Here is a 26,910-nt window from a genome sequence, read left to right as displayed (position 1 = left end):
GCCGAGACGCGCTGTGGCGGTCCTGCCGCCCATGTTCTCCGTGGCAAGAAAAGCTGCTCCGCATCTCCCTGGTCTGCTAGTGCGCCCCCCCAGCAGACCAGGCTTTTCTCGCCGCGGAGGACGCGGGCGGTGGGACCGCCGAGATGCGCCGCGGTCCCGCTGCCCTCATCCTCCGCGACTTTGCTCCGCGTTTCCCTGGTCTGCTGGGGGGGGGGGGGGGGGGCGCAGCTAGTGCACCCCCCAACAGCAGACCAGGCTTTTCTTGCCAACACCTGGGGTAGAGCAGCTGGGGGGCTGCCGGGTTGGTCCCACAGTGCCGAGGTGCGGCGCTACTGGACCAACCCAGCAGCGCTCCAGCTGCTCTGCCCCAGGCGTCCCCAAGTCAGCTGCTGCTGAAACTGACCAGCGGCTGATTCCAGGAAGCCCGAGGCAGAGCTGCTACCTACCCGGCAGCGCCCCAGCTGCTCTGTCCCAGGTGTCCAGATTCAGGAAGCCTGCCTCAGCCTTCCTCCACTGCTAACCTGGAGCCGTTGACAGTATGTGTTGCACTTCAGGAGTCCACCCTGCAACCCCCTTCCAGAGTCAGTATACCCTCTTGCACCCCGATCATCTCCCATAGCCACCATCTCCTGGTGCACTCCTACCCCAGACCTGAGCCCCCTCCCACAGCCAGCACCCATATCCCCTCCAGCACCCCAATCTCCCTCCCAAACCCCTGCTGCATCCCAGTAAAAGTGAGTGAGGGTGGAGGAGAGTAAGCCAGGGAGAGGGGAGGATGGAGGGAGTGGGACAGGTGTTTGGGGAAAGGGTAAATCCTGGGTTGCTCTTAAATTCCAAAAATAATTTTGGGTATAAAAAGGATGGGGACCAGTGATTAGAAAGCATCCCTGACAGGTGTTTGTCTAATCTACTCTTTAAAATGTCCAGTAATTAATCTCCCACAGCCTCCCTAAGCAATTTATTCCAGTGCTTAACCAGCCTGTCAGCTAGGAAGTTTTTTCTAATGTCCAATCTAAACCTTCCTTGCTGCACCTGAAGCCCATTGCTTCTTGTGCTATCAGTAGGAGTTAAAGAGAATATTCCTCCACCCCCCCCCCCTTATAACAACCTTTTAGGTACTTGAAAACTGCTATCATGTTCCCTCCCTCTTGGGCTTCTCTTTTCCAGAGGAAACAAATCCAATTCGTTCAATTTTCCCTCACCATAATCAGTTTTTGTGAGGGGAAGGCAGGGCAAATCCGGAGCTGGTGTCCATCCTTGGGGCTATTCTGGATCAGCTCGCGTGGAGATAAGCCCTCAGGTTGGGTGCAGTTGCTAAACGCCACAAGGGAAAGAGGTGGTCCCTGTTTTCTTCCTTCCCAGCATCTTCTGCTGTGTGCAGGGGCTGCTCCCGGCTGGCACCAGGGTAGGATTTGGCCAGCACGGTTCTCGCTTCTCTCGCGCTCTCGGGTGGACGCCCATTCCCCGCCACCTGCCCTCTGCCTAGCAGCGGGGGAGCCACGGGGCTCCGGAGCAGAGCCCCGCGCATGGATGCTACAGCGCAACCAAGCGGGCAATGCTCCCGCAGCCCCCTGGGGAGCCGCGGCGCGGGTGCAGCACGCAGAGCAGCCGCCGCTCCCAGGCGCTGGCCGGGGCCGTGCAGCCGCTTCACTGCAGAGGGAGCTGTGCTGGCTGCGCTGCCGGCTCACTCAGCCCTCTCTGCCGCGGCGGCGGGCGCCGCTTCTTGTCAAGTGGGAGGGGCTGCTGCCTGCCCGGCTCCACGCCTGGCTCCGGCTTGTAGAGCGAGCCCCGAACTCACCCTCTCGCTGTCCCCAGGGCTGTGCCCGCTTGCCCCGCGCTCCCCTCCCCCTGGCCCCGCGCGCCATGCAGATCTTCCAGTACCCGGACGCGTATCGCGACGAGGCCGCGGTGAGTAGGGTCCGGACCCCGCTCTCTCAGCTGGGCACCCGGCTGCGCCTCCTTCCCCTCCCCGGCCCGCCGCCTTTGTCTGCAATGGGCTGGCACCCCCAGGGCTTGCTCCTGCCTAGCTGCCCAGCCCCCGCCCGGCACGTGGAGCGTCTCTCTTGCCGGCGGTGGGGGTGGAGGTGCTTTGGGGGGCTGGGGCTGCTGCTGTCGCCCACTGGGCGGAGCGGAGCCCATCCTTAGGAAGCGGGGGCTCGGCCGAGGGGTGCTGAGCTGTGTTTTCGGCCTCGGCTCAAGGGCCTTCCAGCCGAGGAGGGGCATGATTTGTAAACCAGACCGTACCCCCTTACGCTCTCCTGAGGATATTAGCAACCCCATTTTACAGATGTAGCCATCGAGGCTCTTTTTCCCTGAGAGGCTAAGTGACTTGCCCGACATGGTTGACTATCTGAACAAGGGTCTCTCTTTTTTGGTTTCTTTCGGGGCATTTTGTTAGCATGTTGTTATCAAATTGCACTTATTATTTTTGTTGCTCATTGTTGTCTATATTGTATGTTGTGCTGCAGTTCCTGTCACAAGTGTCAGTGAAAGGCAAACCCTGTTAGCAACATGTATAGTTAAGAGTTCCAAACTGAACTTCATCCCAAACTTGAAAACGCTTTCTCGCAACCTTTGTCTTGTTTTTTTCATTCAGTGGGCAGTAATATTTTGGATTCTTGCCCCACCCCCTCCCACACACTAGAAGTATAACCTTTGTCCGGTAAATGGTACTTACTTTTAGTTTTAGGGAACAAAAGCGGTACTTCTGCTGGAATTCTGCATCACAAAACAAAATTCTATTTTGCACAGAATTAATGTTCCCTTGGACGGCTGAGGCTGACAACAGGAGTGTGCTTATGTTCTGTTATTTTGATAAAATATGAGAAATTATGTGGAATTGTAAAATATTGTGCACAGAATTTTTAACTTTTAGATGCAGAATTTTTCCAGAAGTAAAGAAGAGGATAACTGTATTGTATTTGTCACACAAAGAAAGGAATCACTTGTGTCATTTGGCCCAAATGGTAATGTCACTGTTTGGGCATAAGAAACAAAAGCTGAACTAAATCATACATTTTTGGCAAATTGTTAAACATGTACATGTATAATTTATGTACCCCTCCATATTTAAATTTTCCAAAAATGGCTAGCATATTGCAGATTTTTGGCTCTATAACTTGAGACTCCATAAAATGGCCTAACTCCCAACGTGCAGTGCTCTGTGTATCCAAAAATCCTGCCCCATGTCAGAATGTGTGTTTCTTAACACTAAGTATCTGTGTTCAAAGGATGAAGCTGTGTACCCCTTCCTGTCCCACAAAAGGCAGTCCTTTATGCCCTAATCCTGGAACTACTTAAGTACTCATCTAACTCACTCATCTGAGCACAAGTGTTTGCAAAACTAGAACCTTGGTTGATGCTGCTTGATCAACTTGACTTTCTACTTTTGAAGCTGAGTGAAGTTGAAATGTCTGAACTAGATTCACGCCGTGGCTTGCCACACAGTAACTTGACATGTAGACAAGCCAATACTTAAATTAACTTCCTTCAAGTCATTGTTACTGATAGAACAAACTACAGTAAAAGAAACTCTTAAATAATAGGAAACTTTAATTACTGAGTGACTAAAAATCATTGGTGAAATGAAGATTCACAATTCCACCTGAACACTGGTTTTGTGGCCATCTTAAATGTATCTTGAATTTGCTGAGCAAGACATTGAAGAGGATTCAAAATAATGGTGACATGAATTGGTTTCTCAGATGCAAGAGTACAGTATAGAATTTAATTATATGTACCTTTTAACAGTGAGGAAAATTTCTGATAATCCTCTGACTTTTTCTTCTTACCGTGACTGCACTGACTTGGCCACCATTCCCCTGTACTAGAATATTGGCACACTCACTTTGGACCTACAAAGTATTACTGAAGGGATGTTTCTTATTTCTCGGCTCTCATATTCCAGATAGCCTTTATTTTGATGTGGATCGTTAGCTAATTTAAAAACAAAACAAAATTTGCTTTTGTATTTGTTAAATAAATGCCTCTCTTAAATTCAGGTACATGATTACCATGGGTGTAAAATATGTGACCCGTATAGCTGGCTGGAAGACCCTGATAGTGAACAAACAAAGGTAACTTTTTATTTATAAAACTGGAAGTTTTTACCCTGGTCTATTTGTAGGCTTAAGACATGGTCCCAGTCACTCCCCCTCATCCCCGTGCAAAATATTTGTTGGTAATTTTGTAATGCTCAGACATTATGTCAACCATAACATGATTCCTTGATATCAATGAAACAATGGCAGTAAGGCATCACATCTTGTAACTTTGTTAATGCAGACCTATAGAAATAAAGATACTAAACAATTGAGAGAGTTCAGATATTTCATATCTTATTTATAGTGCACTGTACATTAAGGTGCTGGAACTACAGGGGCCGGACCAGGAAGGTCCAATCTATACCTGAAATACCTATGAACTCATTTTCTTTTAAGGAGTGACTTAACAACAACAAAATACAGGCAGTCCCCGGGTTACATGGATCCGACTTACATCGGATTCCTACTTACAAACGGGGTGAGGCAACCCCGCACTAGCTGCTTCCCCCCAGCAGACCAGGGAGACGCAAAGCTAGAGCCCCCCCCTCCCCCCCAGCAGACCAGGGAGACGCGGAGTGGCTTTTCTCAGCAGACACTTCAGCTTGAGAATAAAGGACTGAGGGAAGTGAGGTGTGGGAGAATAAAACTGAGCTCTGGAGAAATGTTTGGCTAGAGTTTCCCCTACAATATGTACCAGTTCTGACTTACATACAAATTCAACTTAAGAACAAACCTACAGTCCCTATCTTGTACGTAACCCGGGGACTGCCTGTATGTGGTTTCCACTTTCAGCATCCCAACTATACAGATTGTTCCAGCACCCTTTTCCCAAATCAGCAGAAGATTCCTGAATATTACAGGTCACCAGAATCAAGTTTCTTTTTCAGAATGTTCCAATATCTAAAATTACTGTAACCAAACAATAAGAAAAAGATTCTCTTTGCTTTAGTTTACTTTGTGAATTTGACAGCACTTTGAGTAAAGTTTCAATTTCCCCCCCTTCAGTAATCAAGTTGGGATTACTCTTGTGAATAAGGGTACACACATGTATAAGTGTTTGCAGGATTGATCCAAAAGTGATCCATTTGTGGTGTTAATGGGTCTTTCATGCAGAAGCAGGATAGAGAACACTATTTGATTAAAAACAGTCATAGGAACTCAGGGGGTGGGAGTAGTAGAGGTTGAACTGCTAAAATCCAGGTCTCTCTGGTCCGGCACCATCAGTACCACATATATTGCTGGACCAAAGAGGTGGCCTGGAGTGGCGGGCTGGCCAGGGTCTGGAAAATTGCAGAACTGCTAATTGTGGTATATAATCTATTGCTTAAATCAGCTTTTGTACCAAATGAGGAGTAACAGTTAATTCGAGGAAAGAGTTTTGGATTGGACTACTGCGTTTACACGTGGCGAGTTAATTCGGGCTACCGGCATTTTAAAATGGCGACTGGCTACGAATATGCTAATCAAGCACGGGATATTTAAATCCCGCGCTTCATTAGCAACTTCAGTATGCTTCATTTGCCTCCCTAGTTCGAATTAGGGGGCAAGTGTAGACATACCCTGAGACTGGATGGTGGGAGATGGGTAACACAAAATTGCCTCGTTCTGTTAATTTCCTCTGAAACATCTCATATTGGCTACTGTCAGGGAGAGGATAATGAGCTAGACAAACCCAGTATGGTCCTTCTTAAGTTCAGTATGGTTTGTTGAGGCGGTTTCAGGAAACTGTCATGTCTGTTACAACGATGATTTTAGGGTTGCACTATTTCAAGCAACGGTGTAGACTATCAGATAGAAAATGGAGATCAAGAGTGGCCAGCAGGGCTAGGGCTCACCATCTTACCTGCAACCAGGTAAGTAGCGCCCCCTGTCCCATACTTTCCCCCACCTCCCTCCCCTTGACCACTGCGCTGGAGAGAGAGAGGAGAAAAGGCCCTTGGCAGGGAAGGCCCTGCCAGATGGGCCCCCCCACCCTGAGTGTCCATCATCCTAGTAGTTTTAAATCAAAGCCAATAAATCCTGCGAGGGCAGAAGTCAGTTAGTGAAATTACATCTAGATTATTCTATATGTATTTACAAAAAATGTAATAAAGGAGAAAGTGGTTGAATAGTAATGGCTGGAAATGTACTAGAAGCATCAACAGCTATTACTAGCTTATAGAAATACGTGTGGCTAAAAAAGACCAAATCTGTGCATTCTGCTCCTACCACAAATGTTTTAGGACCTGAGCTAATGCCTATTAAAGTACTTGGTAACCTTTTAATTGACTTTATTGGGATTTGAATGAGGCCCATGATGAAATACATCACTAGGATGATGGACACTCAGAGTGGGGGGGGCCCGTCCGGCAGGGCCGTCTCTCTCTGCCAAGGGCCTTTTCTCCTCACTCTCTCCAGCACAGTGGTCAAGGGGAGGGAGGTGGAGGGGAAGATGGTGCGGGGGGGGGGCTACTTACCTGGTTGCAGGTAAGATGGTGAGCCCTAGCCCTGCTGGCCACTCTTGGTGGTGAAGCTGCCTCCAGTGGTCTCTGCAGTGTAGCTCTCTCCTGTGCTGGCTGCCCATTGTGGCCACACTTAGTATCATGTCCCTTCTCTCTGCGCCCCTTTCCTTTTCATGTTATGCAAAACAGCCCCATTCCCAGCACTTCCCATTTTCTTGGCACAACCAAACCCTGATAAGAGGAAGCTGCATACCAAATTTGGTGGTCCTAGCTCTTGCTATTTAGGAGGAGTTCTTGAACAGATAGACTCACAGGCAGACAAATGCACATTTCTAAAATATATGGATAGATAATTAACTCTACCAGTGATGCCAACTCTGTTCTGGGGGATGGGTTTTGCTAAATTGATTACGCTTTGAATGCTAGCTTCTGTTGTATGCTGAACAAATAGAACTCTGTAAGGTTCACTTACAGAAACTTTCAGGCCAGTGCTGAACCGCTCGTCACCCAAACTCTGTTTCCACAGAAGTTAAAGATAAATCCCTTTCTGACATGAGCGGGAACAGGCCAGAGCTGAGCACTGTTGAACCCTTCCCCCCTCCAATTAAGAGACTAGCATATGTGTAGGTACTACAAAGAGTAGTTAAATAACAAACTTCACTACATAATTTGGATATTGTTCATCTTGCTCTAGAGTGAGTCAAATACTTTATTAATAAACTATCAAACATATTCAAACTGCTACACTCTTAGTTTCTGATATATTTCACCTGTAGCCATTCATTAAATTGCTCGTGAGAAAAAAAAACTGGTGGGGCTATTTATGTATATTTCTTAAAAAAAACAAACAAACAAACAAACAGCAAAACTGTTTTCCTTAGTACAAAAATGCAAAATATTGAGGACATTGGATGATCCTTGGGTAGCAGGATAAATGCTTTCAAAAGAAAAAGTTTATCTATACAATTTCCTTATAACCCAAATAAATACGATAAATGACATAAGCTATTTTATTTCCAAATTACAACCCATATCATGCACTTATGAGCAGGCAGACTTCTGCACCTGTGCTGAGCCTCATTGACTTACCTGGATTCTATGTGTGGGTGTGGCAGTTTATTGGTATATACAAAGTTATGAAAAGTTTGGCTCCCTTTAACAAGTAAAGGTAAACACACCAAGGGGTGTGGCTTTTAATATAATACTGATCTTTATGTTAAGTTGACATTGTAAGGATAAACTGTTGACTTTTAACAAATTGGAGCATACTGGAAGTTAATAAACTGACAAATAATATACCAATCTCTAAGTAGCTTGGACTGTTTCCAATAAAAATATAACAAGGACAGATTCATGGTCTCTTTTGTTTAGATTTTTGTTTTAAAAATCTGGTGGTAAGGTGCTTCTTCATGTGCCTTTTCATGTGTTTATTTACTTTGTATATTTACATGTACTGGTTCAAGTATGACTTCTCCCACTCCTTTAGAGCTAGGAATCTTAGCTTTTCCTTGGTGAGTTTCCTTGCAGACATGGTGGTTGGAGGAGGAAGTGGAAGTTTGTGACTGTCCTACCTACGTACACTGCAAGTGAAAGGTGTGATTGAGCACAGGTAGGCATGCCCATGCTTGCTTTAGTGTACCTAATACAGGTAATCATTGAAGTGTAGATATGGCCACACAGACTAAGAACTTACTAGAGCATGTGCCCAGAGTCCTTGAAGGGTCCATGCCAACACAACTATTCTGCCGTGTTACAATACTAACTAGATTAAAGCTTAAAAAAAGTAGTCCTTTAGCACCTTATAGACTAACTAAAATATATATATATATATATGGTATCATGAGCTTTCGTGGGCAAAACCCACTTCTTGCATGGGTATGCTGAATATCCTTCCTTTGCATCTTCATTTGCAGCATAGCCATACCCTAAATGGCCAACTCCATGCGCATCATTGAATACAAATGTCCACACTGAGGTTCCAGAGTCTAAGCATAGGTCTATGAAAATGTATCTCCTAACTCTTGTCAAAAAGAGGTTCTTTAACTTTTTGGGTAAAAAGTAAGGCTGCCAAATGATTAAAAAATAATTGTGATTAATTGTGCAATTAAAAAATATTAATTTTGCTGTTAAACCGTAATAGAAAATCATTTATTTATAATTTTTCGGACACAAGTCCAAGTACAAAGGGGCATGCAAAGATTTAGCATATCAGTCACATAAATACCTTGCAGTGCTGACTGCAGCTACTCTATGAAAATGCCTGTTCTTGCTCAGGTGTTACTGTAAATAAGAAACCTGCAGCTTTATCTCTCCGTGGATATGTAGGCACAAACATTTTACATTGTTTTCAGGGCAGTAAAATATTATTCTTTTAATCTTTTTCCAGTGCAAGTATTTTTATTAATTGTACACTTTGTATTCTGTTTGTAACTGAAATCAATAAATTGCAAAATGTAGAAACACTTCCAAACATATTTATAATAAATTTAAATTGGTATTCTCTTTTTTAAATACTGTGATCAATACAGCAATTAATCATAGTTAATATCCATTCTCTCCACTCTTCTCCCTCTTCAGGAGGAAAAACTATAGGGGGTGGGGTTCACTTTTTTTTTAGTTGCTCTGTAATTTCTCAGTACTTTCTCAAGTTGGGAAATGAGAGTGCAGAAGGAGAAATGAAACTCTTTAACTGCTACTCTTTAGCTGTTATGTTGGAAAAGATTTGAGAAATGTATAAAGAACAGAGAGAGGAAGGGAGAACTGTGTGTGCTGACAGTGAGAAAGAGGGAGAGGAATCTGGAAATCATTTCCTTTTCATGTGAGATGAAAATTTTGATTTTATTTAGTTATTTGGTAAATTTTGCTTCTATTTTTGGACAAGATCTAGCTACTTTTCAGTTCTTCGCAGCAGATCTAGAATGGTCCCTACCCCTCCTGTGGTGATTTGCAGACACTTGGGGATGCTCTGTAAGAAATTGTAAATTCACGCAGATATGAGGGGACTGTCCCACCCTCCCCTCTTTATTAGGGCAATCGGTAGAGTGCAGTGAAGCATTGTTTGCCTCTTATTGTGCATTTCTTGCATTCAGGTTGCCCTGCATCAGGTCAGTTGAGCGCTGGCGTGCAAGTAGAATGAAGGCACTTCAACTCACTTTAGATTTATGTAACAAACAAGATGGCAAAGCCAGCAGACCTCAGTACGTTTTCTTTTTCTCTGGGTAACTGTTTTTTAATGCAGCTAACACAGATTAGCATTCTATTGCTTTATTCTTTTTTTCTCTTTGCTTGAAGTTGGAACTTCTGGAAAGTGTCTGTGTGTGAGATTTTGGATTGTTAGAAGTTATTAAAAATAAAAATATTGTCCTGTTAGATGTCCCTAAAAAATAGTTCCTCCAAACATACTTCTGAGTAAATCTGTGGTAGAAGAATACCTGTACTGGAAATACTCTGTTGATGATAAGGATGTATATTCCTGATTAATAAGTTAACCGGTTAACTGCCTACCAGTTCCTAAAATACTCTCAGTGCAGAGCCTCAATAGAGGTAGTTGCCAGACCCAACACATGCTGGGACTGAGTGCTTGGAGTGCTAACCCTCATTTTTGTTGACTACACGATTAACAAATTTCACGCTTCTTAACTTCCTTTATTTTATATATATATAATGCATAAAGATACTATTATTTATAGGACCTAGGAAGGTTGTGGATTCTCCATCACTGGAGATATTTAAGAGCAGGTTGGATAGACATTTATCATCATTCGGTGATTGGTCCTGCCATGAGGGCAGGGGACTGGACTTGAGGTCCCTTCCAGTTCTGGGATTCAATGATTCTAAAACCTCAGTGCTGTATGAGGATCCACTAGAACAGGTTTCTAGTTAGAGTCCCAGATCTGGGAGATTCTGCTATGCCCTTTTCTTCATAAGCATAGTGATTTGTCCGGTAGGGCCTGAATATTTCCAGACTACAACATGAATTTGACTTCAGGATCTAGCTAAAGAAAGAGAGGGTTGGCAAGTGAATGTAAGTTGGAGGATCTATTCAAATGATCTTCTGAAAGAAGGTTCATTCAAATTTAGTACTGGTTTACAGAGGTTCAGCCTGTACTCTCTTGTCCAGCAACTGGACCATGGATATTCCAACACCAAAGAGTCCCAGTAGAGAGCTGGTATGTAGAAGTTCTGTGGGCTGTCAGTGAGCTGCCATCAGGCCAGGAGCCTGACTTGCCGCAGCTAGGCTGCTGATGTGACCCAGCTAGACTGCCCAGGGGCTAGGATCCTGGGCACTGCTGTGGGGCTGCTCAGTGGGTCAACCTGGGACGCCCCAGCTAAGCTTCCCAATGGGGCCGGGAGCCTGGCACGCCACAGCAGCACTGCTTGGTGGGGCTGCCTGATGGGACGGGGAGCTTCAGAGTGTCCTAGAGTGTCCCAGTGAGGCTGCCTGGCATGCCCCAACTGAGCTGCCTAGGGTGGCAGGCAAAGCGGGACCGGCAGGGCAACAGAGGCTATGGTGGGTCCAGGGCTGGGAGGTTGGTAGCAGAGATGGGTGGAGGGGCGGGGGTGGGGGGTGGGGGGGGGGGCAGATATAACCTCCTCTGGTCCAGCAAAATCCCTCACCTGGGACTGGTCAGGTCCTGATGGTGGCAGACCAGAGAAATCCAACCTGTATGAAGCCTGAAGTAGAGGTGTAAGGGAGTAGTTGAGTCGACTACTTGCATTCTCCCACCTTGCTGCTTCTGTATCAGAGGCAGCAAGTGGGGGGCAGAGCCAGCTTAAAAGGCAGTTCCCCTACCACAATCTCCACAGTGCCTCCTGCCTGCCCTGCCTTCTGCCGCTAAGCAGCCTCAGTCCACAGGGGAACTCAAGTCCCTGCTCCATCTCCCTTCCCCTCCCCCCCAGTGTACAGGGGGTGCTGCTGGCTCATGCCAGTTCCAGTACCAAATCCTGCTGTGGCTCTGCAATTAAAATGCTATAGAAGCCAGGCAGCCTGCCTTTTTATTCCCTTTCTCTATTCTTACTAAGTTCTGTGCTTCTCCAAATCTAATATGATATAACAATTGTCAGTTGTGAATTTTAACAAAACATACAGGAGCCTTCTTTGTAGACTCATAAAAGGAGGTGGGGATAGAGAATAATATTGCTTGTCTTTTATATAAACCCTATAGAATGTCGGAAGGAAGGGAAGCATTCCATGTAGTGTCTTTCAGTTGGATATGTCTGTGTTGGGTTGGATCACAGAAATCCTCTGAGGGTTGTCCCCCAGTGTGCTCATCGAGCCCCTGATGCCTGCCTTTCTGCCTTCTGGGGCTCTCAACCGCTCTATCTTGCTGAGCCAGAAACTTTGGTCTCCCACAGCCAAGGCACAGAGTTGGAGTTACTGCCTCCCAGCAGAGCAACACAGACAATGAACCAGCTTAATACCCAGGAATTCACACTCCAAAGAGGACCAGAATCCCAAATAAATCTGTTTTATCCCATGTAAAAGTTTAACACAGCGTAAGCTCATAAGATCAGTCCCCTTTATTAAAGAAAGAGAGAGATGCACATTGGCTGGCCCCCTCCCCTCTGTAACAATTATTTACAGTGGCTTTAATAATAAATGGAAGTGGTTTTTATTAAGTATAAAAAGTAGGGTTTGAGTGATTGAAAACAGAGAGATGGAAGTAAGTCACTAAACTAAAATAAACAAAAGACACCAGCCAGTTCTAATCCACTAAGGAACTTGTTATATAGGAATTATCTCAGGTAATTCTTATCTCAGGTGAACGCTTCAAATCATAGTTGATCTTTACTCTGGCTTGGGTCTACAGCTTTTTTCAGAATTGTTGCCAGATTTCCTCATGTGTATCCTCTTAGGGTGGGTGAAGCAGTTTCAAAGGACAGATTCAGCAGATTGTAACTTAAAAATGTTTGTTATATGATGCATTTTGCATAAAGCACCTTTTGAGTTATGCCTATTCATAAGCCAGTTTTCATAAAGTATGGAGGGACCTCATGACAGAGTCTATTAGAGATGTTTAAATACATTTATTTGTGTAAACTCTGAATTTTTCAGCAGTTACATGTTTACATGCAGGGGGAGGGAAGGCGGGAGCCAGTGCTAATGGGGAGCCTGCTTTTGAGCCAGCTTCCCTCCAGCACTGGCTCCTGTTTTGCTCTCTTCTCCTGCTCCCTCTCCCCTCCACTGCCTCTGTATCAGAGGCTGCAGTGTGGGGGGCAGGCGGCTCCGCGGGAGCTGGCATGCATGGGGAGCATCTCCCCTCCCCCTCCACTTCTGATGTAGAAGCAGGTGTGCGTGTAACAGGCAGGGTTACCTGTGTATTCAGATACATGCTCACACGTCTAGTATGAATGTTTCTGTTGGCAAATGTAATGTGTTCAGTCTGTAGAGTAGTGCACTCATTTGAATGCTGGTTTTGATTATGGGTAAAATCTTTTGGAAATTCGGGTTTTCTTTTATTTTTGAGGGTAGTTGTATGGATATTCTCTCAACAAAACTCTTGTAGAACTTGTTCATTCTAATCCATTTTATTCCATACATAAATATATTTGTACCTTTTTGCAACATATTTTGTGATTGTAGGGATAGAAGAAACAATAAATATTCAATAAGGGTAAAATTGGTCTAATCCAAAGGTTCTCAGACTGGACATGGGCACCCATGGGAGTGCAGAATGTATTCTGGGGGCATAAGAAATTTCAGAGGGAAAGGAAAACTCATGGCAAACATTTCCCCTAAAACAACAAATAACTGGTAAAGCTGATTCCTCTAGCCATGTCAGATCCTCAGGTGGCACTGTGCATCTCTAAAGTACTCTATGCGTTTTGATGGATTTCTGTTAAACTTGCATAGTACAGTAAACTTCTGATAATCTGGCACCTGTAGGACCCAGTGGGTGCTGGATTATCAAATATGCCAGAAGAGGGGGCTATGAAGGGGGTGGGGTGGGGAGGGAATGCCACCCCAGGCCCCTCATAGCCCCTCCTTCCAGTAGTTCGGCTCTGCCCCAGGCATCCCCGATTCAGCCGTTGCTGAAACTGAATTGGCGACGCCTGGGACAGAGCAGCTGGGGTGCTGCCGTGTTGGTCCCGTAGTGCCGCCCCTCGGCGCTGCAGGACCAACCTGGCAGCACCCCAGTTGCTTTGCCCCATGCATCCCCAAGAACAGCTGGGGTGCTACCGGGTTGGTCCTGCAGCTCCAAGGGGCAGCTTCCCCGATTCAGCTGCTGGTCAGTTTCAGCAGTGGCTGAATCGGGGAAGCCAGGTACAGAGCAGTTCCAATTGTCCGGCTGCCTGGAGCACTTCCGGGTTCCTGATGGTGCCGGACCATCAGGAGTGCTGGAGCATTGGATGGCGGACCAATGGAGTTTTACTGTATTATACAAAGTCTTTGCCATCTATAGCTTAATCCATTTGGTATGGACCTCAGTCACATTTTTGCTTTTTGCTCTTATTACAATGGATCATTGGTTTATTTGTGTAACGGGGGGGGGGAAACCCCAACTCAAGTGAAAAACAAAGAACATGAAATAGATTCCAGTGAAGCACTGCTGCTGCCTATGTGGGTATATCTACTTGTGTGGTGGTAAGAGTGGGGATGTGAACTACTATAGACACAAAGAAAGGGGCCACAATCAAATCAAGTTGAGAACCACTAGTCTAATCTGATGCTTTACCTGTTCTGCCACTTGGGATATAGTACTATTCTGTTCAACATGCTGCATGGAACTTAAGAAAGCACATTAGGTGTTTACCCTGGGTCTAAGATACCAGTACATTGCAGGTTAGTAAATGGAATAAGTTTGTGGGTATTTATAATAATTTGCATATTTACGTTGTCTCTTCCATCTGAGAATCTTAATATTTTGGAAACACTAATTAAATGAGTAACCTATGTGTTTGCTATTTAAATTCTCATGATGGGATAGTTAAAATAATCAATTTGTTTTCCTCCATACTAATTGTGTTGTGCATGTATAGCTCCTAAATTACTACAATGTTTGGTCAGTGCCTGTACTAGTAGACTATGGGTTTATGTAATTTATGCATGTGCAAGGTTAGAAGGATACTTTCTGATCCCTTGCGCAAGAAGGAAATTAGTTCTCAAAGTGCAAGGCAATTGACATTTGGGATTCATTATGTTTGTATAGCACCTTGCTTTCTGAACAATTGCAAAGTATTTTAGACTGCTGCTGACAAGAACTCAACTGGGATAGAATACAGCACCTATTTAACAGCTCCTGGACATCCTACATAACAGTTTTAGGTTAAGAAATAGAAGAATATAACTTCTAAATGAAATTGCAAAAGGAACATGGGCAGGCAAAAGGTAATGGAGTTGGAATTTGGCCTTGAGGCTGGGGTTGATATTATTACCTTTTTTTGACACTGAAATTTTAACTTATTGGCTAATCGGGAAGTTGGTCATACGTTTCTCAAGTGCAAAGACCTTGCTCAGAGCATAACTTTATTCAAGTCCTCTTCATGTGTAAATTTAATAATATTTATATACATGTTATAATCAGTTTGTTTTTTTTCCCCAAGTCTCTTGAACACATATGAAAAGCTTTTTTAAAATGCTTCTTTTATTGAGATGGAGGGGCTAGTTTTTGGTGGCTGTGATTTTAATTATACAAATATGCATCTGAGAGTCAAGAATGATATCCACTATTTTATCTTGAATACTTTATTTTCTATCCCTTTGTCATGATATTATGGAGGTGGGCTTCCAGACTCTTTCTGAGTAACTGTACAAATCAAACACATAGAACAATTATTTCTGTGCTACTTGTGTCAGAAGATAGTGTTTCTTGTACAATGTATAGGTATGTTTGACTCAGCACATGTATTGTTTTTTATCTTTAGGCTTTTGTGGAGGCCCAAAATAAACTAACAGTGCCCTTTCTTGAGCAATGTCCTGTTAGAGGGTTATTTAAAGAACGAATGACCGAGCTCTATGACTATCCCAAGTACAGTTGCCACTTCAAGAAAGGAAAAAGGTATGTAAAAATGCTACTGAGTGCTTTTTAAGTTTATAAAGCTAAATTCTAAGCTCTGGAAAATGAAAATAACTATTAACTTGATCTGTTCTTTTCACTTTATCAATTATCAAATATAGTAAATTGGGAAGAATGTTCATATGCATCCATGTGACCATGTGGCTAAGAGGTTCAACAAGCTTTCAATGTCACACTAGGGTCTTCTTCAGGACCTGTGTGGCTGGAAAGCTTTTCCCTCACCAACAGAAGTTGGCCCAATGAAAGATATTACCGCACCTACCGTGTCTCTGTAATATCCTGGGACCAACATGGCTACAACAACGTTGCCTATAATCTTGTGCAACAGTCAGAGTAGCTTCTAATCTCAGGGCTTTATTTTCACTGATGCTCTTAGATTAACACAGTAGTATTTAATCGTTATATTCTGAATTAATGTTAGACTCAAATTCATGGACTTCCAGAAGCGCAAGTTTGTACCAGTAATCAGTGGAGAGATTCCCCTCTTCTTGCCCCTTCTCAACCCTTTCACAAAGTTATAGATTTGACTTGACCTTGGCGTCATACGTTAGTAATAAACTGCCGAGTCACATACAATGAAATAAACATAGTTTTGGAAGGCTAGGTAGGTCCTTATTGGTTTCACAATCAGCTTAAAGAAAACTTAAGTACTGTATCAACCTGAGCTGTTGGATGCACATGAGTAACCAATTAAGATCAGTAGTGCTCCTTTCAAGTCCTTGGGGAAGTTCTGTAGCCTAGGAAGTATGTTGTCACAGAATGTCACAATTAATAATGAGATTGCCCATTACACGGCCAAGTCCAGCTTTACATTTGGATTATTGTCTCACTAGCTATTGAACAAAAAGGGCTACAAAACAAGTATGAAGCTGTCTATTGAGCACTCTTGCTTACAGTGCTTCTTTGTTGCTGCCACAAACTTGTTCCATATGTGCTGCTGGGAAACTTGTTCCATATGTGCTGCCTTCAGTCAGTTTGCAGGATCAAATGGTGGGATAAGATTCCTCTTATCAAAATCCTTAATAGTTGTGGGGCTTCTGGCATTCAGTGTATGCTTGTAAACACTCACTTGGATTGCTCTGGCTATTTTATTTGTATGGCTGACTTGGGAATGCCCAAGGGTCAACTAAAGCGAGGAACCTGTTCTTATAGCAGCCAGTGAAAAAGGGACATAAAGATCTGCTTCAGCATATCAGATTGACAATTGGGAAATAGTGGTCCATGGCAAAGCAAGGTGGTGACAGATTTCATGTTGCTATTAACCGCTTTGAATAAAGGGGCATTAACATATGTGAAAAATGTAAACCCAGTAAAGCAGGGATGAGGAACCTTTTCTGGGTTGGGGGCTGCTGACCCACAGAAAAATCAGATGGGGGCCGCACACAAGAGAGACACAAACAAACAAATCCTCACCTGAAGTGGCTACTGACTGAGAAGGAGATGCTCCCCACATTCCCCTCCCATACCTAAGCTTAGGGGGCCCCACCCTAGTAGCTTTTGTGTGCTCCAGCCCCATGGTGAGGAGGCAGTGGGGACTGGAGTGCCAATGCGGGTTGTTGAATGCTGGCATAACCCTAAGCCTCAGGGGGACAGATCCAGGCAAGCCAGGGGACAGATCCAGGCAAGCCAGGGGCTACATCCAGCCCCTGGACCTGAGGTTGCCCACCTCTGCAGTAAAGCAAGGTTTCAATACCCTGCAATGGTCATGGACAATCTTCTGTCCCACTTGGCAATATGTTTAAAATTCTTGCATTAGTCTGACCTAGTGTATATATGTTCACCTGTAGTGTTTGCTGAATCCTTCTACCTGAGATTCCATCATCATTAACTTATGAGGATGAGATTAATTACTTGGCTGAATTTATTAATTTGTAAGCACACACTTCTAATACCCATTTCTAAGATGGGCAGCACCACTAGTACAGTATAATTTTGTAACTCTTGGTTCATGCAGCTATCTCAGGACATTTATTGATGTACTAGACCTTAACAAGGAACTACAGGGAGTTCAAACTTATTTGTCAGCCATCAGACATAGTTCTTAAGATGGAAGGAAAGAAAAGAAGTAATTTGCTCTAGGAAGCATATGAAGGAAAAAGTTCGTAGTTTTCATTCTCTAAAATATATTTTTAAAACTTTGGTGTAATATTTGAGTCCAAAGGTTTTTTTAAGGTAAGCAGTCATATGAAGCTTCCCTATTAAGATATCAAGATTGTCAAACTGTTTGGTGTAATGTAGTCTGGAAGTTACTTCATCCTCTATTATATATGTTTTTTTTCTTGTAGAAGGTGGCTTTATTGAACTCAACAGCCCTTTTATTTCAGAAACATTTGGATACTGTGTTGTAAAGATGTCACTACTGTATGGCTTGTTTATCTTTTATGGATTCTTGCCAATCTCTCATACCTCACTGTTTTTTTTATTAGCTGGGCAGGGAGATTAAAAAATAGAATTCCTTTTATTCACTCAGTTTGTGTTTTTTCAGGTATTTTCACTTTTACAATACTGGACTGCAGAATCAACGAGTATTATATGTGCAAGAGTCCTTGGATGCTGATGCCAAAATATTTCTTGATCCAAATAAGCTTTCTGATGATGGCACTGTAGCTTTACGAGGTCAGTGAGGCAGATTTCTTTTTTAGACAAGAGAGATTGAGATTATTTTGAGGCTACAAAACTATAAAAGTTAGTTTTCTTTTTTGTTTATATCAAGGCATAATGTTAATGGACACAGCTATGGTCTCTGATAGAGATTTGGTCTACTAAAAATAAAAAAAGCAAAGATGATCAAGGTGAGTGTGAAGAGGGTTGTTTTTTTAAGGGCTAACAATCGTTGGGAATATGTGCATGTGTGTATGGGGAAAGAATATCTAGTGTCACTTTCTAACCTTGGGTAATCTTTCCTCTTACTCCCAGCACAGCTGGATAGCTTTCTCGATAGTTTATATTCCTTGTGCATGTGTATAATGGACTCCTCTAATTCTCAGGTGGCTTGGCACTTTAGTCTAATTTCTTTCAACTGTCAGTTCAATATATTTGTTTAAGATCAGAAATCATACTTATTGAGCAAGACACAAAGGAAGTTCTTCAGAGTCATGCATAGCCACTCCGGATTAACTGAATTCTGACTTGGACAGACAAAGATTGTGATTTGCCTTTTACAAAGCTCTACCTGTGACAGTCATGTCAGCTTCATGCTATATCCATGCACAACCCAGCAGACTTCCAACAAGTTAGGTTTGTTATTCACTCAAACTTGAGGCAAAATCCTAGTGAAGACCAGGCAGTTTGTAGTTTTCGCATGAATGAGCAAGTTGAGTTAGAGTGTGAGGGAGTTTAGGGCTTACTTTAACCTTCTAATTCATGTGAAATGTACAAGCTGCCTTGTCCTCTTCAGGCTGAAATATTTGGCAATAGTGTCCATAATGTAATTAAATTAAATTTTGAGCCCTCTTACAAGGATGTTAAATTCCACTGCAGTAACATTTAACTTCTAAAAAGGAGCACCACCCAAGAATGAGAGTGCTAGTTAAATGGAAATTAAAAAGAGCAGTCTCAAAGGTAAAATGCCTTCAACCAGCATGGAGACAACTTAAAAAGACTGTAGCACAGCTTCAGACTAAACATATGTCCCAAATTTAAAAAGACAGTAGAGGTAAAAAAAGGGCATGCTTTAAAATATGGAACTTAAATGAGGAAAATAGGAAGGAACACAGATACTGACAAATTTTAAACTCATAGTAAGACAGGACAAGAAAGAATCTGAAAAGCAACTGGCTAAAGATGCCAAAACTACATGTAACTTTAAAAAAGTACATCAGAAACAGGAAGATTGCTAAACAGGAGTGGAGCCACTGGATGGCAGAGGTGCTAAAGAAGCACTCAGAGAAGACAAGGCATTGCAGAGACGCTAAATTGTGTGTGTGTGTTTGTGGGGGGGAGGGGGAGGTGTTAATCCACAGAGGACAGGACAAGGAAAACAGTTTATCACTTTCCAGTTTGTAATGTTTTACATAATTGAAGACTTTTATGTCTCCCCTCAGACTTCTCCAGAACCACAAACACAATTTTTTCATTATAGGTCATGCTTGCTAGACCTTTAATCACTATTCTTGCTCTCCTTTGGACTTTCCTCTATTGAGGACAGGACAAGAAGTAATGCGTCGGAGCAAGGGAAATGTACGTTAAAGCTTCATAAGTATAAGGGTAGTTGAGCACCAGAACATATAGGGAGTTTCTTAAGAACAGATTAGACAAACGGTTGTCATAGAAGGTTTTGGTAATACTTAATCTTCCCTCAGTGCAGGGGGACTGGACTAGGTGCTCTATCACGGTCCCTTCCAGTCCTGCATGTCTATAATTGTATGTGGGAAGATCAATCCAGTAGATACAGTGTATTTGGATTTTCAGAAAGCCTTTGATAAGGTCCCTGTAAGGAAGCTGAGGGTATGTCTGCACTGTGATTAGACACCTGCAGCTGGCCTTTGCCAGCTGACTCAAGCTCCTGGGACTTGGGCTATGGGGCTGTTTAATTGCAGTGCAGAGTTGCCTGGGCTGGGGCTCTGGAATCCTTCCCCCTCAGAGGGTTCCAGCAGCTGAGTCTGAATATCTACACCTCAATTTTTAAATAGCCCCATAGCACAAGCCGGAGTCAGCTGACATGTGCCAGCTATGGGTGTTTAATCGCAGTATAGGTATTATGCTAAGTAGCCATAGGATGAGAGTGAATATCCCTTTGTGGTTGCAGGATAGGAAAAAAAGGGTAGGAATAAATAATTTTCACAATGGAGAGAATCTGAATTGGGACCTGTATTTTCCAGTTAATTATCTGAAGAGAGTATGAACTGTGAAGTATCATCTGAAACTTCACCACAAATTTATTCAAGGCATTAAATCCAAAGCAGACCACGAAGAGTTAGCCCTGGTCTACACTAGGGAGTTATTTCAAAATAACAAGCAGAGCATCTACACTACCCAGTCGGGGCTGGTTGTTTTGAAATATGTACTTCTGCTTTCCTCGGGGACTAATGCTTATTTCAAAATAGTTATTTCGAAATAGCATTAGTGTGGACGCTCCACTGCTTAACCCTCCACTGCTTAATCCAGTTATTTCGAAATAACTGCTCCCCAGAGTAATTCAAAGTAATTATTCCCCAGTGCTTCGAGGTAGCATGTCCACATTAACGGAGTCTGCCTCGGACTAATTTTGAGGCTTCCCCATAATGTGGACATGATATTTCGATTGTGTTACTTTGGGAGTTATTAAATTGCTTTTAGTTATTTTGAAATAGTTTCCTAGTGTAGACATACACAGTTTTGTGAGATCCCTATAAAGATAACAGGGCAACAATGTTAGATATAATTCACCATATTGACGAGTGCAAAATAATGCACACGGAGAAAAAATAATCCCAAGTATACATATATAAAGAGTCTAAATTAGCTGTTGTCCAAAAAAGTGATTTTGGAGTTACCATGGATAGTTCTCTGAAAACATCTTCTCAATGCACTGAAGCAGTCAAAAAGGCTAACAGTATGCAAAGAACTATTACTGAAAGGATAAAAACTAAAACAGAACATCATAATACCAATATATAAATCCATGGTGCACCTCTCTCTTGAATACTGTGTCCAGTTCTAGTAACCCCATCTCAAAGACATTATCGTGGAGCTGGAAAAGGTTTAGAGAAAGGTAAGAGAGACACTAATAGATAAGGAACAGATTCTACATGAGGAGGTACTAAAAAGATAGGGCTTTTCAACTTAGAACAGAGATAACCAAGGGAACGGGGAGTACAGGGTAATGATACAGATCTATAAAATCATAAGTGGGGAGAGAAAAGTGAATAACACTTTGCTGTTCCTTCTATTTATTTACCTTTTTATGCAATATTAGTTTATTTAGGGTAACTCTTAGTTTTTAGAGGCAGCAGGTTTAATACAAACAAGAATTCCTTCTTTCACACAAAGCACAACTAACCTGTGGAACTCATTGTCATGACATGTTTTGAGGGCCAAAAGTATAACTCATCTTAAAAAAGAACACAATATGTTCTTCATCAGTGATTGTGATCCAACTAGGGATGTTAAAAATAGTGTAATAGGGTAACTGTTGAAAATCTTTGTGATTACACATTTACACGCACTGTGGGCTCTGCAGTAGATTGTAGACAAGGCCTCATAACTTATAAAGATAGGTAGAGGGGTGATGTCCATGTACTCAGGAGTGGGGGAAGCTTTAAAGAAAATAAAAGCTTAATTTAACTTGTAATTATATTGCTAATGGAAACACCGTGTCAAATTCACATCTGGCGTAATCCATTCTTTTCAGTAGAGTTGAGCTTGTTTATACCCATACTGAATTTGTTACTCAGTCCCTGGGGCCAGCATCCATCTAAGGCCCTCCTGAAAGATGTTGCAGAATCTTGTTTTCCTCACATGATTCAGATACAACTACATAAATCTTGGCTCTTTTCCAGCCAATTCTATTAGGTCATAATAATAGACCTCCATCTGGTGGCACAGAATTTTCCAGTATATTTCTCTGTATTTTATATTGCTCTGCAGATTCTTTAACTTGAAATGAGTCTGTGTGGAATGGTAATCAGTTTCTTTAATGAGGTTTGTCCTATGTCAGCCCTCCTCTACCCCTTTAACTTCCTATTAATTATTTATAAATCTGTCTGCCTGGTCTCCCCCATATCTACAGGCAATTGAGGAAAAGGTTCCTAGCTCAGATACTTATTAGTAGCGTGTCCTCAGCATTCATCACGTACCAGTCTGTCTTTGAGTTTGTCTTAGCATACCATCCTTTTTACACAATCAGTGAGTTGTGAACTGCTGGAATCTCCAGGGACTCCAGAACAGTGCTATGAATACTATGTGTTTGGAAACAGTTGAATGTACTAAAGATCCCTTCATATTCCCAGAATAAATTGCCAACCAATGCTGATGAGAGCTTCTCAGGGTAAGAGGTGATCCTGCTAATTGAGTTGACGTTTTCTGGTCATTAACTAATACTTAAATAGTCTGGGTGAGGTAATATCTTTTATTGCAGCAAGCTCTTCTGGTGAAAGAGATGAGCTTCTGAACTACATAGAGCCCTGCATAACGCACTAATAAATATAGATTTATTATAGGGTCAGTGGGAATTTTTAGAGCCCCTTTTGGAAAAAAATTTAAGTTGTGTGCCCCTTCCCAATATAATTACAGACAGGTTTTTAGGAGGGAGTGACTTCCAACACTGCAGGGCCAATCAGTAAAGTGCAATGCCTCTTGAGACATTGTGGTTTACTTTAAGTAACAGATTGGAAGTGATGGAAATACTAAATAGTTGCTTCAGTGGCAGTTCTGATGGAAGTAGAAATTAAATGCCCTGTCTCTCTGTCTTTTGCTGTCAGTAGATAGCAATTCCTCTAGTTACTACCTATATGTGTAAATAATTAGTGTTGCCACTTCATTTTGGAAGATAGCACTTCCAACCTAAAGATGTACAGTAAGTGAGAGCCAGCAACCAAAGATCTATGGTGCTGCCAGTACATTTACTACTTTAAGTTGCTGTCAGGGAGAGCCACAACCTACTTCAGTAGTTTAAAACAAAAAAGTGTACTCCAAATTAGAGATTTAAAGTCCTGTTTAAAAAGTTAACCAGATATACATTAAATGTAACCAGTTAACTAGGATCCCATGGGTGGGGAGCTGCTCCTGCCCAGGAGGTCTAGAGAAGCCCCAGGGGACTGGGTCTAGCCGGGGACTGCTCCATCTGGGCTGGGTGTGCCACACCATGGATGGCAGGCTGTTCTGGCTGGGTCCGCTGCTCCGGGTAACAGTTAACCCCCTTCCCCTCATCATTTAGAGTAGGGATGTAAAAGGTTAAGTGAAAGGTTTTATTAGTGCTTTTCAGATTTTAAACTGGTAACATGCTCCTTCATAATTTAACTTTGTTTTTCAAAGCCAATCAAAATGAATTAGCAATCTAAAATCTACTAGAGAAGCCTCTCCATAAGTGAACACAGTCCTTTAATCTACTATATCTTTGAAAGAGTTTGTCTGTCTATCTGTTCAAGAACTCCTCCTAAATGGTAAGAGCTAGGACCACCAAATTCAGTATATAGCTGCTTCCTATCAGAACACAAAGCAAGCTAAGAGTTTTCTTGTGCTAGGAAAATGGGATGTGCTTAAAAGGGGATTGCTTCTCAGAAAATCATACTCAGAAAAGAGACAGACTCACTAGGCAGGTTAAAGGAGCTGGCTGAGAGTGCACCACTCCCTCCCAGGACTCTCTCAACCCTGAGTGTCTTCTCCAATGGCCCTTTAGGGAGAGCTGAGGGGCTGAAGCCTGTCCCACCTCTCCCCTTCCCCCCGATTCATACGGGGACATTGCGGGCTATTCTTCTTTATCAGGGAGTGAGGTGGAAAGTTCAGAGTTCACTGCATACCTCACTGTGGGTGGGGAGGACAGGGAGCAGACAAACTTGCACCTGCCCAGCCAAGGGACGTGCACCGTTCTCCCGACTGTGACCTCTGGAGCCACAGTGGCATGGAGAGGCGCTTTTTACTTAGCCCCAAGCTGCTGCAGTGACAGAGGGCTGGGATATTCCTTTCTCCTGGGGATAGCTGGTATACTAGCCTCTGATCCCCAGCCCTACCCAGAGCAATGATTTAAATGAAATATGTATGTTTTCATTTTATTTTCCAAAAAAAAAAAAATGATTAGAGTTAAGGTCCCGAGCAACATTAGGTAAATCATCTTCTAGTTTTATATAAACTTTCCTTCATTCAGATTTGGTTAACGTGTGACGAGTAGTAGAAAGTTATGTAGCCAAACAGAGAGAGTGATCCATATATTTGTTTGGCTTTATCCCTAGGCTATGCGTTCAGTGAAGATGGTGAATATTTTGCTTACGGTCTGAGTTCCAGTGGCTCAGACTGGGTAACTATCAAGTTTATGAAAGTAAATGGCCCCGAAGAGCTTCCAGATACACTAGAAAGGGTTAAATTCAGTTGCATGGCATGGACCCATGATGGAAAGGGCATTTTCTACAACAGTTATCCAAAACAAGATGGGAAGAGTGATGGTAAGTATGCCTTGCATCAGTGGAGAAAAGGAACATTGTCTAGAAAACTATTCTGCTCCAGAGTCATTGAATCACTTCCATGGCAAGTTGGCCCAGGAAATTTCATTGGGCAGTTGAGAAACTTGATTGACCTCTTGATACTCTCATTCCCTTCTGTGATTGCTGCTTCTACACGTACTACACACAGCAGTGTCCAGTCCTGCAAAGACTTAAACGCGTACACACGCATTCCCTGATCATAGTGGTAAAGCTGTGTAAGTTTTTGATCAGGGCCTGCCTCCATACACATATTTTCCCTTTAGAGTAGACTCTTCCATGCGCCCCCTCTCACAGACCCTGATTGGCTTGGGTGTGGGGGAACACATGAGGTCTTTGCCCTGTCCCACTCTTCCCCACCTAGAGAAAACTGTCAGCTGTTCTGAACAGCTGGTGGTTCCCTCAAGGTACCCCTGCCCCCTTGCAGGACAGGAGGAGACTTTGTGAGCTCCCCCCGCACCCAGGCCAATCTGGGCTCAGGGGCAGGAGGAGTACTCAAAGTCTCTTGCTCCCTGTCCCCACCCTGCAAGGAGCGCACAACACTTGCAGGGTGGAGGCAGGGAGCGAGAGACTTCTTGCACTTCTCCCACCCCCCAAGCCCTCATTGGCCTGCAGACAGGGGAGTGGCAGGATGGGGACAGGCTAGATCCACCTGCTTGGTGGGCCAGATATGGCCTGCAAAGGTCCCTTTGTCAACCCTTGCTTTAGAAGTATGGGTTTTTCCCCCCTTTCTCGCCATTCTTGTCCCTTTTTTTTAAACATCTTTCTTTCCACAGTGATATTTTTTTTGAAGCTTTTGTCCCAAGTACTGTTTAGTAAACATACTGATAGCAAGCCTTTCTCTTAGTTTAACACATTAAGTTACTCTGGAACTTCCAAATTTGGTACCTTGCTTTGTCCTTTTGGCATTGCAATAACATCCCTAGTTCAGAAGTTAAAAAATTACTGCTATAGTGTAAATCTGGAAGTATTTGGTAAGGACTAAATTGCATCTGTAAATCACTCATGAAACCGAGTCCTGAAATATTAGTAATATTTATTACTTGCCTTTGTCCCCCCCCCCAAAAACACCCTCCTCTTATTCATGCAGTTAGAATAAAACTGGTTGCTTAACCCATATTACAGTTGCAATCCCTGAATAATTCCTTTCACCACTGGTGTGTGTGTGGAGGCAGAGAAGCTTTAAAAAAGTTTATAATGTTAATAAAAGTTGTCTTTTTGAAAATGAAATAATCCCCTTCTGACTTATCAGGCACTGAGACCTCCACTAATGTGCACCAGAAGCTGTTTTACCACATTCTTGGGACTGACCAGTCAAAGGATACTTTATGTGCTGAATTTCCTGATGAGCCAAAATGGATGGGGGGAGCTGAGGTAAATCACCCACTTTATTTATCATTATGCATGTTCAGCTTTTTTGATGAAACCAAACTAATATTTATTACTAACAAAAAAAACCTGCCAAAAGACCATTATTAAGGTTGTAAAGTCAAGGGCTCAAAAGGTAAGAATTGCCGGAAGTAAAGCTGCTTGTGCAATATTAATTCAGTGTGTCTCTGCAAATGCATTGTGGTACAGATTTTAATTGCATGGTCACATGCTACTTTTTCCCCTCAGGATCCTGCATCATTCAGCACAATGTTTGGACAGCCCTGGGGATGAATCATGGTTGTGTAGTGAAAGAGAATGTTCTTTATAGGCCACTGACTCATGTGTTGTTTAAATTGGAAGGTATATTGCAAATAAGGCAGAGGATTGCAGAATAAGAAGGGAGGGTTTCAGGGATAAAGCAGGAGAATGCTCTCCTAGACAGGAGAATGCTCTCCTACAGAATTCCTGTGTGATGCTGGGCATGTCACTAAGTCACACTTTTCACAAGTGCTCACTAATTGTGACTGCCATTTCATATGGAGCCTGACATGGGACTTGGAGCTCTGACTTGCAGAGGTGCTGAGCACTCACAATTGCAACTGAAGTCAATGGAACCTGTGCTTTGAACGTTAAGGGTGCGTCTATACAGCAGGGCTTACCTTGAAATAAGCTACACAAATTGAGCTACGTCAATTGCATAGCTTGTTTTGAAAGAAGTTCTGTGTAGACACTCCCGATTTCGAAATAGAGCACACTTCCTCCAATTTCCCTTACTCCTCTTACAATGAGGGTTTGAGGAGTTGGAGTAAGAAGTCCTCTAGTTTGACAGTATTTTGACATTATTTTGAAATAACTGACTGCCGTGTAGTTGTGGACTAAGTTATTTTGAAATTATGCTAGTTGCAGTGTAGATGTACCCTAACCG

At 43.0% G+C, this 26,910-nt stretch overlaps 1 protein-coding gene across 1 annotated transcript in view; it reads left to right on the top strand.

Annotated features, from left to right (window-relative positions):
- Positions 1 to 1,621: 1,621 nt before the first annotated feature.
- PREP (prolyl endopeptidase) overlaps positions 1,622 to 26,910 on the top strand; it is a 164,892-nt gene continuing 139,603 nt past the window's right edge. Inside the window, exons 1-6 of the mRNA XM_006118459.5 lie at positions 1,622 to 1,908; positions 4,002 to 4,076; positions 15,350 to 15,483; positions 17,987 to 18,117; positions 24,369 to 24,578; positions 25,867 to 25,988. Coding sequence (XP_006118521.1) covers positions 1,864 to 1,908; positions 4,002 to 4,076; positions 15,350 to 15,483; positions 17,987 to 18,117; positions 24,369 to 24,578; positions 25,867 to 25,988 — 717 coding nt within the window. The 5' untranslated portion in view covers positions 1,622 to 1,863. The remainder of the gene's footprint in view (positions 1,909 to 4,001; positions 4,077 to 15,349; positions 15,484 to 17,986; positions 18,118 to 24,368; positions 24,579 to 25,866; positions 25,989 to 26,910) is intronic.

Source organism: Pelodiscus sinensis, chromosome 3 (genome assembly GCF_052426305.1).
Source record: "Pelodiscus sinensis isolate ZL-2025 chromosome 3, ASM5242630v1, whole genome shotgun sequence".
Taxonomy (NCBI): Eukaryota; Metazoa; Chordata; order Testudines; family Trionychidae; genus Pelodiscus; species Pelodiscus sinensis.
The sequence above is the reverse complement of the archived record's forward strand: the minus strand, read 5'-3'. Positions and strand labels throughout refer to the sequence as shown.